This window comes from Phyllostomus discolor, chromosome 2 (genome assembly GCF_004126475.2).
Source record: "Phyllostomus discolor isolate MPI-MPIP mPhyDis1 chromosome 2, mPhyDis1.pri.v3, whole genome shotgun sequence".
Lineage (NCBI taxonomy): Eukaryota > Metazoa > Chordata > Mammalia > Chiroptera > Phyllostomidae > Phyllostomus > Phyllostomus discolor.
This window is the reverse complement of record NC_040904.2, coordinates 124,552,668-124,569,126: the sequence shown is the minus strand read 5'-3', so window position 1 is coordinate 124,569,126 and position 16,459 is coordinate 124,552,668. Positions and strand designations below refer to the sequence as shown.

The following is a 16,459-nucleotide window of genomic DNA, read 5'->3' as shown; positions in this document are numbered from 1 at the left end:
AACCAAATGGTTCAATATCAGAAAAATGTTCAGCAAATTATTGACAATTTGACAGAATATTAGACTACTATTAAAACAACAAAAAACAGATAAATGGAAAAGAATTCTAGGAAGAGAAAAGAATAATAAACTTTTTTGTATACTTTGGTTATAAATATTTTAAAAATCTATGAAATATATATAACCATAAAGCCAAAAAAAGTATATAGAAATTTTAAAAGTTAAGAACACAAGAACAGTGAATGTGCTACTATCATCACAAAATTTTGTATTCTCAATGCAAAGTTAAGATGCATATCATAGCTTCTTACCACCATGGCTGTATCTCTGGTTTCCTCCAATCCTTCCTCCAGATCAGTCAGAGGCTCAAGGTCCAGATCCTTTTCTTTTTCTTTTTCCATTAGTTCTTTTACTTTTTTCCTTCTGTTTTTACCACTCCCATATATACCAATGTCAGTTCGGGGACTTAGTACCTACAAAAATAAAACCAAACATTGAGCTCTGGTTAAAAAAAAAAACTTAGAATTAAAAATACTAAAAAGCAGCATTTATTGACTGCTCACCAAGTCCTAGGCACTGTCTTAAGGACTTTACACACATTATCTAATTCAATTTTCATAACAACTCTCTGAAATAGACAGTATCATCTGTATTTTACAAACAAGGGAAACTGAGGCTCAGAAAGGAAACAACTTGACCAAGGACACAGGGTTAGTAATTAGGAAGCCAATCTTCAAACATAAAACTAACTTACTAGTTTAAATGCTCAAGATGAGTAGGATAATGTGTATTTAATTTATGCTACTGAGAAATAAGATCTTTCAGCGATGGAGTTTATTAACGAGAGAGACAAAATCCAGGCTGACTGTTTTTTTCTGAACTCAGCACAGCATGAACCAGAAATAAGTCTGTCATAGGCTCTAAATTTCTGGTCAGCATTTAAGGTTTTAGTTATTTATTTTTTGAGAGAGAGAAAGGAAGAGAGAATGAGAGGGAGAGAAACGTCACTGTGAGAAAACATCCATTGGTCGCCTCTTGTACACACCTCTGGCAAGGACCAAACCCACAACCCACGCATGTTCAATGACTGAGAATCAAGCCAGTGACCTTCAGCTTTGTGGGATGATGCCCAACTGAGCCACACCAGTAACAGCTCTGGTCAACATTTGATATTACCTAACAGGAATCTCTTGTACAACCATAACAAGATAAAATGAAAACAATTCTCACCAATAATACTACCTATAGGTGTTAAATAATCAACTTCTGATGAAGGTGTTAAACTACTCTTTACCTGTAACAATGTATGGCTAGAATTCTTCTTAAGAAAGGTCCGCCCGGTCCGTTCCCTCCATGCCCGTGCTGCCGCTACTTGTGATTCTACTTGGGGCAATGCATCAAGACGCACAGGAATAGGGCGCCCTTTAGCAGATAGGCTCTCCAGCTGCTCCAAGTAAGCATAGTTGCTGCCACTCTGAAAAACAAAAGTACATTATCACACAATTTGCATTCACTTATGAAATGTAGCAATATATTGTCAAAGACCTTACAAAGAGTTTAGAGTGATTTTTCTATTAAATATTATTCTTTAAACCTCATTACATCTCTTGAATTAATATAGCTACCAATGTTCTCTTTAAAAAGTTTGTGAAAGACCTTGGCCAGGTAGCTCAGTTGGTCAGAGTGTCATCCTGATACGTCAAGGTTGCAGGTTCAATCCTCCATCAGGGCACATACAAAAACCAACCAATGAATGCACACATAGGTGGAATAACAAATCACTGTTTCTGTTTCTCTCTCCCTCCCTTCCTCTCTCTAAAAATAAAATCAATAAACTATCTTTTTAAAAAGTGTGCAAATACAATATACAGATGTACTGAATTATATATACCTGAAAATAATGCGTTATTAACCAATGTCACCCCAATAAATTTTAAAAGTTTGTGTAAATTCATGTTATCAAAGATTTTAATTTTATTGATTAATGAGGGAACCAGTAAGATGTAAAAACCAGTTCAAAGGACAATGTATAGAACAGATGCATATATATATATATATATATATATACATATACATATATATATATATGCATGCTTAGAAATGAGGAAACAAATTTGCTAATGGGTGGAAACAGATACTTAATATCATACAGGACAATGTAAAGAACAGGCATATATAACTTTCATCAAGATGGAGGTATAGACAGACATACTTCACCTCCTTGCACAACCATATGAAAGATTACAACCAACTTCAAAACAAAAAAAAAAAACCAGAACTGCCAGAAAACTGAATTGTATGAAAGTCCGACAACCAAAGATTTAAAGAAGACATATTCATCTAGATGGGTAGGAGGGACACAGCCGGGGAGCCAGGTGGAGAGGATGCGGTGTGGCAGTGGTGGGGTGGGGGAGACTACACGGAATGGGCCATCCCACAGGGTACCTGAGGAACGAGCCCCAGGTCAGACTGCACTGCCCAAGGTTCCAGCAACAGGAAAATAAAGCCTCATAACTCCTGGCTATAAAAACCAGGAGAGGTTGGGACAGCAGAAGAACTGCTGGTCTCTCAGGAGAATCAACTGGAAGGGCCCACAGGGTCCTAGAATGTATGCAAACCCACCCACTCTGGAAATCACCACCAGGGTAACAGTTATGTAAGTGACTGGAAGCAGGGTGAGTGCCAAACAAGTCTCCTGAAGTCAAGCAGTGGCACTGGCCCCTCTCTGACCCATACCCCCACATACAGAGCCACAAAGCAATGAAGTGGGGCTGCCCCACCCTAGCATTTACCTAAGGCTCCACCCCACACGATGTAATATAGGTGCACCAAGACAGGGAGTCAAAGCAGCTCTACCTAATACACAGAAACAAACATATGGAGGCTGCCAAATTGCGGAGACAAAGAAATATGGCTCAAATGAAAGAACAAAACAAAACCCCAGTAAAAGAACTAAGCGAAACAGAGATAGCAAGCTATTAAGGCAGAGTTTAAAATACTGGTGATAAGGATGCTTAGAGATCTCATTGAGCATGGCAAAAGTATAAGGGAAGAAGTGAAGACTATGCCAAGTGAAATAAAGAAAAATCCACAGGGAACCAACAGTGAAGGGAAGGAAGCTGGGGTTCAAATCAATGACTTGGAACATAAGGAAGAAATAAACAGTCAACCAGAGCAGAATGAAACAAGAATTCTAAAAAACAAGGAGAGACTACGATGACCCTGGGACATCTCCAAATGTGCCAATATCTGAATCATAGGGATGCCAGAAGAAAAGGAAGAGCAAAAAATTCTTTGCAGGCAAGAAGGGACTGGCAAGAAGTATTCAAAGTGATGAAAAGCAAGAACCTACAACCTAGACTACTCTACCCTGCAAAGCTATCACTTAGAATGGAAGGGCAGATAAAGTGCTTCCCAGACAAGGTAAAGCTAAAGGAATGCATCATCACCAAGCTCTTATATGAAATGTTAAAGGGACTTATTTAAGTCCCTTTAACATTTCTTAAAGGGACTTATTTAAGTCCCTTTAAGAAAAAGAAGAAGTTCAAAACTATGAACATTGAAATGAACCCAAAAAACAAAGGAAAAACAAAAACAAACTAAGCAAACAACCAGAACAGTAAGAGAACCATAGATATAGAGACCATCTGGAGGGTTATCAGCAGTGGGGAGGGGGAAGGAGGAGAATGGGGGGAAAGGTACAGGGATTAAGATGCACAACTGGTAGGTACAAAACAGGCAGGGGGATGTTAAGAATAGTATAGGAAATGGAGAAGTCCAAGAACTTATATACATGACCCATGGATATGAACTAAGGGGGGCATTGCTAGAGGGAAAGAGGGTACCAGGTAAAGGGAGTTAAGAGGGAAATACTGGGACAACTGTAATAGCATAATCAATAAAACATACTTTGAAAAAGAATAAGCATATATATACTTACAAATGAGTAGCAAATTTGCTAATGGATGAAAACAGATGTTAATATCATATAGGGAAGGGGATTATCTTTTCTACAGTTGGAAATGAATTGTTCCATATCCAAACACAAATTTAATTACTTTTCTATGAATATAATTCATCTGTAACACTATCATTTTTAAATAATTGATGGAGTTGTTAAATAGCTTTGTCAAAGAAAATCTAAGACATACAGTTCTAGAATCAGATATTCAGAGTTCACCAGACAATATCCATTATTCCACTGAAAAGACATCCAGTAATGTTTTTTGTCTGTTTCAAAGTCTTCCAGTTTTTTCCAACCACAAAGCAATGTTCTTTAGTTCTGATAATCACCTCTATTTTATGTTACATAAACATAGATAAGAATGGATATTTTCCTTCTAAGTCATAATGTTTCAGCATTTCGATGTAATGAAGTCATTGTATTCAGAACTTATATACTGCTTTAAATTCACTAAATAACTACATCATTACAGCAGGTGAGAGAGTTAACAAGTAATCCATTCCACGGCCTTGGCAAGAACACCTGAACTGGGAGGGCAGCCTGTAGACTTTAGTTCAGAGTGATATTTTAGGATTACTCTCCTAGTAAAAACATTAGCATTCCTATAATAAACTATATATATATCCCCATAATCATTTTTATTCAGAGGGTATAAAGGCATAGTATCAAGTGTTAAACACTGACAGTCCATTAAAAGGTTATTTGCCATGTATTAACTGACTTATCTGCCTATAAATTCATTTTGAAAGTACAGTAATACTGAAACATGTGGAAAAGTAAAAAGGCAAGAAACTTTTAAAAAAAGTAATAAAGTTCTAGCCCTAAAATAAGAATAAGCATCTAATTGAAAGAGAAGAGAAAGCTCAGACACAGATAGGGTCAAGAAATACTGTATTTATGGGGGTAAAGGACAGAAAACTGTACTTGAACAATGATTAAAATAAAATTAGGAGAAAAAAAAGAGAAGGATTTACTACTAATCCCTCTTGTACCCAACTATAGCCATTTGACCACAGAATACATTCTGGCTAAGCCTAGAGAAAGCCTGCCCTCAAGCTATGTATCCTAAGGAAGAGTCTGCCTTTAAACCGAAGCTGTCCACTTAAAGGCTCCAAGTCAGTCCTTCTGAAGAGAAGGGCTGGGTGTAGGAAAAATCCTTCAAAATTAGAGGGAATACAAGACAGCTACCTATACCTGCCAACTAAGTCCTTCAATAATAAATAAATAGCCAACTAAGGAATATGAGAAATTTGAGGACAATCAATTGCCTGAAGTAAGTCAAAGATGAAACAGAGGAGTTGTCCTGATTAAAAACAAAAAAACAAAAAATCCTGACTAGTGTGGCTCAGTGGATTCAGTGCCAGCCTGTGAATCAAAGGGTTGCTGGTTCGATCCTCAGTCAGGGCACATGCCTGGATTGTGGGACAGGCCCCCAGTTGGGAGTACACAAGAAGCAACCACACATTGATGTTTCTCTCTCTCTCTCTCTCTCTCTCTCTCCCTTCCTTTTCCTCTCTCTGGAAATAAATAAATAAAATCTTTAAAAAACAATTTTTTTTAAAAAGAGATAATTTTATCAACAAAAAAAACAGCACAGAAAGAGAGGCAGCTAAGCAGGTCCCAGAAAAAAGTCAACTGAAAAGAAAGTAAAAAAAGAAGTCATTAGAACTTGCTTGACTCTTAGAATATGTTCTTTCTTGGTGCAGCAGTTCATATCCTGAGTACTGTAAATGCTGCTGATGGTTTTTATAATTCAGAAGAAATGTAGACAAGCATACTTTTATTTTTATCTAGCACTGATTTAATTTTGTCATCTTTTACAGCAAGGAGTCAACAGAAACAGTAATGTTTAATAAGTAATATTTTGAAATACAAAATCAGATGGAAGAACAAGCAAATTTTAATAACTATAATTATTTTATTATGGTTATTCTAATTCTTAAAAATTAAGGGCTTAAATGATTCATCTGTGAAAAAGCATTATCTGAATGGTAAGAAGATTCAAAAGGCTCCTTACCTGAAGAGCTTCCACTTTAGCTGTCCATTCTCGAGCCTTCTGTAAGGCTTCTTTCAGGGACAGCACATTAGGTAGAAAAGCTGGAATGTTCTTAGCTTCATTCACAATGCTTTCTAAACTTGCCACACTGTGTCTTGGTCTAAAAATACACAAAAATAGGGCAGACACATGAGGAAAAGTCAAACTGCTAAAATATGTAGAGAATTTTCATACATTTGATTTCATTTAATTCTTACCACAATCCTGTAGGGAGGCAAAACAGCTATTATCTTTATTTCCATTTTATAGATAACTTTCAATTATTTTCCCCAAAGTCACTTAATGTAGTAAATGGCACACCTGAAATACTGATGTCTCAGATCCCATGCTCTTTTCACTACACTAAATTGCCTCTACTTGAGTTCTCCACAATATCTGAAATTGTCAGAGATGCGTATTAGATACAATGTAGAAACCAATAGTCTAGAAATCAATTAATGTTGACAATGAACATTTAATTAAACTACAGTCATTAACACCTAGTTACACAAAGATGAATAAAAAAGACCTTTATCCTCAACTAATCAGAATACAAGATAAGCATGTACTGGAAATTAAGAACAAATTACTACAGGAGGTAATGACTAATTCTGCCTAGGGAGACTGAGCAGGGCTTCGAGCCAGGCCTTAAAGATAGGTGATTTTGTCAAGTGAAAGGTTAAAGGGAAAAAATAGGAATACAATGGACAAAGAGAAACACATGAAAATAAGTTGGTAGTCTAGTTTAAGATAAGGGATGGTATGAAGATTGGGGGAGGAAGTAAAAGAGCGAGCATGAAATAGGGGGATTTGGCAGGAAAGAAAGACGTAAATCTATTAAGGGGTGTTGAGAGCCCTGCATTTCACTATGTCAACAATGGGAAGCTGCTTAGGATGGGAAAAGTTTTGTCACCATCCATGAATCCTATGTGGTAGGCACTGTGCTAGGTCCCAGAGATTATTAATGTGCAAGAGTAACAGCATCCTTGCCTTATAAAATATTTTAATCTTGTGGAGGAGGGGCTTATTAATAAGGAGTTAGATGCACTGTAAGTGTAATAACAGAGGAAAATAAAGATGCTATCAGGTTATATACTAGGAGGACCTAATTGACTTGGCCGGTGAAAAACGATTAGCTCAGAAAAGCTGAGGCCAGAGAAAGGGTAGGGGTAGTGGAGGTGCTCCACAGGGAAAGAGCAGAGATGAAAGCTGCTCCATAGGAAAACAAATGGTGTAAAAGGTCCAGAGATATGCAAGAACATGGCATGTTTGAGGAACCGATGGTGGGAGGCAGGTGTGATCACTGTGTTAGAATGCAAGAGGAAGAATGTCAAGGGATAAGGGGAGATATTTAAGCAAGGGGCTAGATTACAGCTTGGCCTTATAAATCAGGTCAAGGAATTGGAACTTCATCCCAAGTGGAATGGTAAACAGTGAAGGGTTTTAAACAAGGGAGTCAAAGTCACACCTGTATTTTAAGAAAATAACAGTTGCAGTGCAGAGAGCGGATGAGAGAGGTGAGCTCAGAGAAGGGACCTGTTGCTATGATTCATGATCAGCAATGACAGCAACCACCACCCCCCCAAGCAAAATAAGAATGAAAGTGAGAAACAAAGGAAATAGAATCAATATGACTTGATAGTTAACTGAGTTTGATGGTAAAAATATAGAAAGCAGGGGTCAAAGTTAGTTTCCAAAATACTGGCTTGTTCAAATGAATGAAAGATGGTATAATTCAAAGAAAAAAAGAACAAAGGAAGAAATTATGGAAAGGAATTAATGGGTCCAATTTTGGATATGGGCATTTGAGGGGCATCCAATGGAATTATCTAATAGGCAGATGGTATATATGAGGAAAAAAGCTACTATGTTATAGACAAAAATGTGGAATTAATCGGTAGAAAGACGGCAAATGGAGCCAAGAAGTTAGGCAAAATTTCCAGGGAGATGTACAGAGTGAGAAAAGGAGCAGTTTAGGACAGAATACTGAGAAAAGCCATTGTTTAAGTACAGAGAGAAGCCCAAAGGCAAAGGAGGAGGATACCAAGAAAAAAATGGTCAGTAGTTAACCAATACTGAGAGAGGAAGAATACTAAAAATGTATTTCAGAAAGGTAACTTTGATAGGAATTAGAAAAGGAATTAGAAATTGGACTGTACTTTCCATCACTCCCACCACTCCCTACTTCTTCACCAATTTTATTTTCTTCATGACACTAAATATCTAAAATTCATTCATTCCTTCACTATTCAACTGTCTCTCCCCTCTAGAATGTTGGCTCTATTTTAGAGCAGGGACCTTGTGTGTCTTTTCCCCCAACTATCTCCAAAGCATTTAACATTAGTGCCTGGCATGTATGCAGTAGGTACTCTGTAAATACTTATCGAATTGAGAAGATCAAGGGAAAATATAAGAGTACTATAACTAGGTCAGTGACAATGAAGTTGAAGAGAAAGATATGAAAGACACTTTGGAGGGAAGAAGAAAGTTTTCAAACATTACTACCAACAGTTTTCATTCATTAGACTATAAGCAGATGCATCAGATATACTAAATCATAGTTTTACATTCCAAAGTTATTTAGCTTTTTCCAATTTAATATTCTCCTGCCTCCTGGAAGTCCCATGAATCTGAAGACACAGAGTAATCTGAATGTTTTGGATAAGAAGAGCTATAAATAAATATAGTTGCTATGTTCCATAACATCTGAAGAGCAAAATACCTAGTAAATGTGGAGCCCTTTTTGGCTGAGCAGAACTATGTTAATTAAATCATCTAAGACCTCTTTTCAAATCCACTCAAAGTAACTGGTTGACAAAGTAGTTAAGTACATGACGAATTTGAATGTAGTGGAAAAGACTTTAAATTGAGCTGTTATTTAATAATTATGCGATCTCTCTAAGCATCCCAGTTTCCTCATCATCACAATAGAAATTATATAAATATTATCTTAGCTGCTGAAAAGACTTTTATAAAGAACATTACAGTCAAAACAGTTGATATAGAGTCAAATATGCTATATTTAAATCTCACAAACGCAAAGGGGTGTTATGCTAATATGACTACTTAACATTCTTATGCCTGATTCTTATCTCTCACTACTTCCCTGAATACATCTTACACTCCAAAAAAGCCCATTTAACTTTTGTCACATGAACACTCCTTATATACCTTAAACTTATTAGCTAATGACATTTCTCTTGCCTCCCCTTCCACTTCAATCCTACTCATTTTTCAAGGCTCTAAGTTCTTACATTTCTCTCAAGATTCTCTTCTGACCATCCAAGCTAACAACGATCTCTCCTCTTCTGAATTCCTATAGTACTTTTCTGCACCCCTCAGTTAATAACGTAACTGCAATGAACTTCATAGTTCTCATCTCCTAACTATAATATCAGCAATGGGAGGCTCTAAACAAAACACTATTTTGTATTATATAAGTACTAACAAAGTACTCTGCACACAATATATAGAACTGTCTGTATGTAGAATCATTTGATAACATGGTGCTTGGTCAGGGAAGGTGTAAAATATTTAATTAAATATTTAATGAAATAGACCCTGTGTACCTCTTCCCATTCTACTATCTTACTTAGTTATTAAAAAGGCAACAGTCACCAATATATGTGTTCACCTTGCCTGTAGGCAGACCTTAGCCTTTTCTTCCCATCGCTCAGAGACTGTAAGGAGCTCCTGTAGTTCAGCCATTGCTTTCTCCACAGCATGGTGAGGAGCCAACCCCACCCCAGAGTCTATCAATTTCTTCATGACATCCAAAGTGACTTGCTGTGGGTCTGATAGAGTCAATCTTACTTCATCCAACCATCGAGCCTGCTGTAGCTCTTGCTTTAGTCGGGCTAATTCAGGTAACTCCACATAAAGACTAGAGCCCATGTCTATCAACATCTGGAGTTTAGAAGAATCTGGGGTTTCATCCATCATGGCCTCTTGAGCACGTTCATGAAACTCTTCCACATCATCCAGCAGATTCTTAAAAGGTCAAAAGAATAAAAATAAATTTAAATGATAAAAAGAGTATATAATAAACATATTTCATAGACAATAGAATAGACATAGTTTTTAAAAATATGTTTATTGATTTTAGAGAGAGATGAAAGCAAGGGAGAGAGGGAGAGAAAGATCCATGTGAGAGAGAAACAATGACTGGTGGTCTCCCTTATACACCCTAAGGATCAAACCTGCAACCTAAGTATGTGCCCTGACTGGGAATCGAATCCCCAACCTTTTTGTGTACAGTATGATGTTCCAACCAACTGAGCCACACTGACCAAGGCAAATACACATAATTTTGATAGGCAAAATTATCAAATTCTAGACCATCTATTAATCTCACCATCATAGTACCAAATAGATATCAGAGTTAAGGGCATAAATATGCTTCTCTATAATCACTTACCTAGTCCTACTTTTAAAATATGATTCATTTAAAAATATATGACTTCTGACTTAGATGTAGGCACTGTTCTAGGCACACAGCATTAAACAAAACAAAGTCCTTGTCTTCAAGAATATACATTTCAATATATGTGGCCAGTCACTGAACACAGGAAAAAACTGACACGAATGTCAGTTTTTTAAGCACTATGAAAATAAAATAGGTCAACACAATAGAGAATGGACAAAAGTGCAGCATATTACTTTGCAATGGTCATCTAAAAGACAGATGAACCAAAACAAAAATGAGAAAGTAAATGTGGGAACCTTATGAACAGCTAGGAATAGAGCAATTCAGACAGGGCAAGTAATAATTGCAAAAGCTTTGAAACAGTAATGAACCTGGTGTCTTGTTCCACAGTGGATGATAGGGAACAAAGTAGATGAAGAGTATGACAAGACCACCAAAATAGAATATATTTATTAAAAACTGTGTTATTTATTCTTATATATTTAAACTTCAGTCACCTTCAAAGCACTATTTGATGCAATACACCCATCTAGAAGTTTTTTCCACTGCTCAAAATAGTTTTTGAACTTGTCAATTTTGATGCCTTTTAGTGCTTCTGCCATTTTTGAGTCACCTCTTCCACACTGGCAAAGCATTTCCTTTGATAACTTTTTCATCGGGTAAACAAAAACAAAGGCGTTCAGGGTGAGATGGGTGAATAGGAAGGGTGGGGTATAGAGGTCACACCATTTTTGCCCAAAAACTGCTGATCACAGTGCAGTGTGGGCTGGTGCACTCATGAATCACCCATCATGAAATGGGTAAAGGAGTTGAAAGAATCTTCAAAACAAAATTTACTGAGGCCTAACACAGCCTCTCACAACAACAGCTGGTACACTGATATAGATGGATTCCCAGAACATTCACTTAGCGGGGGAAGCCTGTACTACAATAAAAGGGGCCTGTACTCCAGAACATAATTCTGTTTTTTGGAGGGGTCACCCCTCATAAATGTAGTTGACAGTTCATCAGTAGTGGGATCAGAGAGCAAACCCCAGAGAGCCTGAAGCAGCCCCACCTGCCGCCAACCTAGTTGCCATCACACCCAGGGAGCAACTGCCACAGCCAGCCCAAGTCATGATCACCAAAACCATGAGCAGTGAGGCCGAGACCCAGTAGCTGCCTACTGCCCCCACCCTCAGCACTGCCAACACCAAACCCAGCACCACAGGGAGTGGTGACCCAGGCAGCTTCATATCAGCAGTGCCTGCTGGAGGGGACAAGAAAGTCATCCCAATAGGTTTTGGGAAGAGTAAAATGGTTCAGTGTAAGAAATGGATACAGTTTCATCAACAGGAACACCACCAAGGAAGATGTATTTGTACACCAGACTGACATAAAAAAGAATAACCTTAGGAAGTACCTTTGCAGTATAGGAGATGGAGAGATGTGGAGTTTGATGTTGTTGAAGAAAAAGGTGCAAAGACAGCAAATGTCACAGGCCCTGGTGGAGTTCCAGTGCAAGGCAATAAATATGAAGCAGACCACAATAGATACATGCTATCTATATTGTAAGGGTTCTCCTCCTAATTACCAGCACAATTACCAGAATAATGAGAGTGGGGAAAATAATGAGGAGTGGGAGAGTGCTCCTGAAGGCCAGGCCTAACATTGCTGGCCCTACTGCAGAGACCCTATGGGCAATGACCACAGTATTCCAACCCTCCTGTGCAGGGAGAAATGATGGAGGGTGCTGACAATCGGTGCAAGAGAACAAGGTACACCAGTGAGACAGAGTATGTGTCAGGGCTATAGACCACAATTTCACAGGGGCCCTCCTTGCCAAAGACAGCCTAGAGAGGACAGCATTGCAGAAGATAAGGAAAATCAAGGAGCTGAGACCCTAGGTCAGCAGCCACCTCATCGTTGGTGTTGCTACAATTTAATTACTGACACAGACACCCAGTAAACCCTAAACCACAAGATGGCAAAAAGACAAAAGTAGCTAATCTACTAGCTGAGAATTTGTCTGCTCCTGTGGCTGAGCAGGGTGGGGCTGAGTAAATGCCAGCTTACCATCTTTACCATCATTCCATTTAGTCATCCAACAAGAATGATTATGAAATCCCAGCAGTAAGAAATGAACACAAGATCGGAGCTGAAGACCTTGGTGCTGACTTCTGCCCATTGACCAGATAACTAGAACTATCTGCATTAACTACACACATGGAGTTTTCATTATTTTTAGCTAAAGACATCTCTTTTTGGTAATGACAAATGTTTTGTATGTGTGCTTTTTTTAAATAAGCCTGATTTTTCTCAATGCACCTTTGAAGGTTTTTAAATCGTTTTATATCTGGTCAAGTTGAGATTTTTAAGAACCTTGTTTTTAATTTGCAATAAAAGTTTATGCCTTGATTTCTGCAAAATTAATAAACTGCAAGCACCTGTTAATAAGGTCTTTAAAAACAAGAAAATAAATATAGTTGAAGAATAAGCAGAAGCTAGATGATGAGTTTACATTTTATTCTAATAGTTTTAGGGAACGACTGCAGGATTTTAACCAAGAGAGAGTGATATAATTTAATTTATATTTTACATGATCACCCTGGCTACTAATGTCAGGAACCAGAGTAGAAGAAAGACCAGTTAAGAGGCTGGTTGCATTAATCAAAATGACATATTCTAATGGTTTAAAGCATAGTTTAAGCAATGGAGTTGATGACAAATGGTTTACTTTGGCATACATTTTAGAGATAATCACATTTCTTTAGAGACTGGATGTAGAGTACAAGAGAAATAAAGAAATCAAGGATTTTGATTCATTAGAAGGCTTTTAAGAAGCCTTTTATTCTGTAGAAAAGAATGGCAGTTAGAGCTGGAGATTGGAACTTGATAGTATATAGGTAATATTTAATGTCTCTGGACAAATAAACCATTAGGACCAAGAGTAAAAAAAATGGGTCTGAGTACTCCTAATACACTCCACAATTAGAAGTCAAGACAAGGTCATGGTCCTTGGGCCTGGGTCTATTGAGCACAGCAGTCATAGCCAGTCACACTCTCCAATGGCACCAAGATGCTCATCACAGGTCTGGGCACCTGGAAGTCCCCTTTGAGCAAAGTGATGGAGGCTGTGAAGGTGCAAATGACCTTGGGTACCACCACATTGACTGCGCTCACATGTATCAGAACAAGAATAAAGGTGGGGTGGCCAACCAAAAGAAGCTCAAAGAGCAGGTAGTGAAACAAGAGGACCTCTTCATCAGCAGCAAGCTGTGGTCCTTGTACCATGAGAAAAGTCTGGTGAAGGAAGTCTGCCAGAAGATGCTCAGAGACCTGAAGCTGGACTATCTGGACCTTGACCTTATCCTCGACCTGATTCACTGGCCAGTTTCAAGCCCAGGAACAAATTTTTTCTGGTGGATGGGAAAAGCAACGCGATTCCCTTTGATATCCATTTTTGGACACATGAGAGGCCATGAGAGAGCTGTTGGGTGAAGGGCTGATGAAAGCTATTGAAATCTCTAACTTCAACCATCTCCAAATCAAGATCTTCAACAAACCTGACTTAAAATACAAGCCAGATCAAGTGCCAACTGTAACTCACTCAGAAGTTAATTCAGTATTGCCACTCCAAAGGCATTGCGGTAGTGTCATTCTTGACAGGCCATGGGTCAAGCCTGAGGACCATTCCCTACTGGAGGATCCCAGAATCAAAGCTACAGCTAACAAGTACAATAAAACCACAGCCCACGTTCTGATCCGGTTCCCCATGCTGAGGAATCTGGTCATGATCCCCAAGTCTACGACACATGAATGCATCACTGATGCACTTCAGGTCTTTGATTTCTACCTAAGCAGTGTGGATATGACTACTTGGCTATAGCAAGAACTAGAGGGTGCCATGGTGAGCTATGTCTCCCACAGGAATTATCCCTTCAATGAAGAGTTCTGAAGTGTGCCTGCTCTTTCCCAAGAGACCTCCAGCTGTCCTTCTTGACTTATTGTTCCTGTATGTAGTGGCAGGACAGCCACCTGCAGATGAATCAGCAAGGGTGTGGCCAACCTTGCACTGGAAAAGATTACTAACTGTTCTGAAGAGCAGTCTGAGAAGATCAGAGGTCTCTTCCAGCTTCCTTTGCCCTTCTTGTCCAGTGGGGAAAGGACAATCTCAACACCCTTTTCGGTTTTTTTTAAGCTTTTTATTTTAAATATAATTTATTGATTATGCTATTATAGTTGCCCTATTCCCCCCCCTCACTTCCCTCCACCCTGCACACCCCCTCCCACCCACATTCCCCCATTTTAGTTCATGTCCATGTGTCATACATACAAGTTCTTTGGCTTCTATATTTCCCATACTATTCTTACCCTCCCCCTTTTTATTTTCTACCTACCATCTATGCTACTTATTGTCTGTACCTTTCCCCCTCTCTCCTCCTCCCACTCCCCTGTTGCTAACCCTCCATATAATCTCCATTTCTCTGGTTCTGTTCCTGTTCTAGTTGTTTGCTTAGTTTGTTTTAGTTTTAGTTTTAGGTGTGGTTGTTAATAATTGTGAGTTTTCTGTCATTTTACTATACATATTTTTTATCTTCTTTTTCTTAGATAAATCCCTTTAACATGTCATATGATAAGGGCTTGGTGATGATGAACTAATACCCTTTTCTGACTAAGATGAATCTACAAAGTGAAAAAGTAATAATTTCAAAGTAATAATTTCATTTTGGCTGCCTGGAACTGTAATCCTTTCAGCCTTCCCCTTGCCTCAAATGAAAAGTACTTGGGGGGAAAAAAAGCCAAGGGGAAAACAATCCGCAAAGATGAAAGAAAAGGAATTGTGAATGAGCTAAGAAAACCAGAGACTATAATGTCACAGATGTTTACAGAAGAAAATCTCTCAGGAAGGAAAGTATGTTCAATTATTAAAATGCTCTTATGATCTAGAGTAGTCAAAACCACAATACAAGGTTTCACAAGTTGATAGCTTTGAAAAAACCATTTTAGATATCCGACCCACAGCCAAATCACAAAACCATACCACAATCTATCAAAAGATTACTAACTGTTCAGATTAATATATTTGATTTATACTCTTTGATATATTTAATTTTACATATTCATTAAACCATAAGGGCCCTGGTAATGTCAGAGTTCTTCATTTTTAAAAGGTCATGAACTAATGACTCACTAATACATTCCAATTCTTTTAACTAATTTCTTGCACTTAAATTACATCTAAGTTAAATGGGGCTCCTGAGCCAAAATGAATATAGAAAACAATTCTAAACTAGCCTTAACTCTAAAATTTTAAAAGGGAAATTACAGGCTAAGAATGATACAAACAGATTCTTACTGCCTATTAAAAAATATTAAGTAACAGCACTCATGTAAGAAAAGAAACAAGCAGAAGAAAAACTAGTGTGACACACTATTCTGTTTACCCAAAATTGTAGCCCATACTACAAAGGATATTACCCAATTAAAGAACGTAATACTCCACACCTTTACTTGTCGAGCTTGGCTGATGACACACGGAAGACTAAAAAGTTGTTGGACAAAGGCCTTCAACTCTTCCACTGTCAGTTTGGTTCGAGTCCTCCCACAATCGGGGCTCTGCCTGATGTAAAATATAAAATAGTACTGAGATATACATAAGAAAAATTCACAGTCATTTGGATATCAAAGGGGCTTCTAATCTCTTCATATATTTATATAAATTGATTATGCAATTACAATTGTCCCATTCCCCCCCTTCAACCCCCTCTCGCCTGCACACCCCCTCCCACACACATTCCCCACCTTTAGTTCATGTCCATGGGTTGTTAAGTTCTTTAGCATCTACATTTCCCATACTATTTTTACCCTCCCCCTATTTTCTACCTACTGTTTATGCTACTTATTCTCTGTACCTCCCCCCTCCCCGACTTCCCTGTTGCTAACCCTCCATATGATCTCCATTTCTGTGGTCCTGTTCCTGTTCTAGTTGTTGGCTTAGTTTGCTTTTGTTTTAGATGTGGTTGTTAATAATTGTGAGTTTGCTGTCTTTTTA

At 38.1% G+C, this 16,459-nt stretch overlaps 1 protein-coding gene and 2 pseudogenes across 1 annotated transcript in view; 2 read left to right on the top strand and 1 right to left on the bottom strand.

The window, feature by feature from the left end:
• Window positions 1-16,459, bottom strand: part of KDM5A (lysine demethylase 5A) — a 111,866-nt gene that overhangs the window by 25,439 nt on the left and 69,968 nt on the right. The window contains exons 18-22 of the mRNA XM_028531963.2: window positions 15,913-16,027; window positions 9,634-9,989; window positions 5,982-6,120; window positions 1,295-1,474; window positions 312-473 (exon numbers count right to left, since the gene is read on the bottom strand). Of these exons, the coding sequence (XP_028387764.1) occupies window positions 312-473; window positions 1,295-1,474; window positions 5,982-6,120; window positions 9,634-9,989; window positions 15,913-16,027 (952 nt within the window). The remainder of the gene's footprint in view (window positions 1-311; window positions 474-1,294; window positions 1,475-5,981; window positions 6,121-9,633; window positions 9,990-15,912; window positions 16,028-16,459) is intronic.
• LOC114512909 lies at window positions 210-14,621 on the top strand (annotated as a pseudogene).
• On the top strand, window positions 11,299-13,216 carry LOC114512841 (annotated as a pseudogene).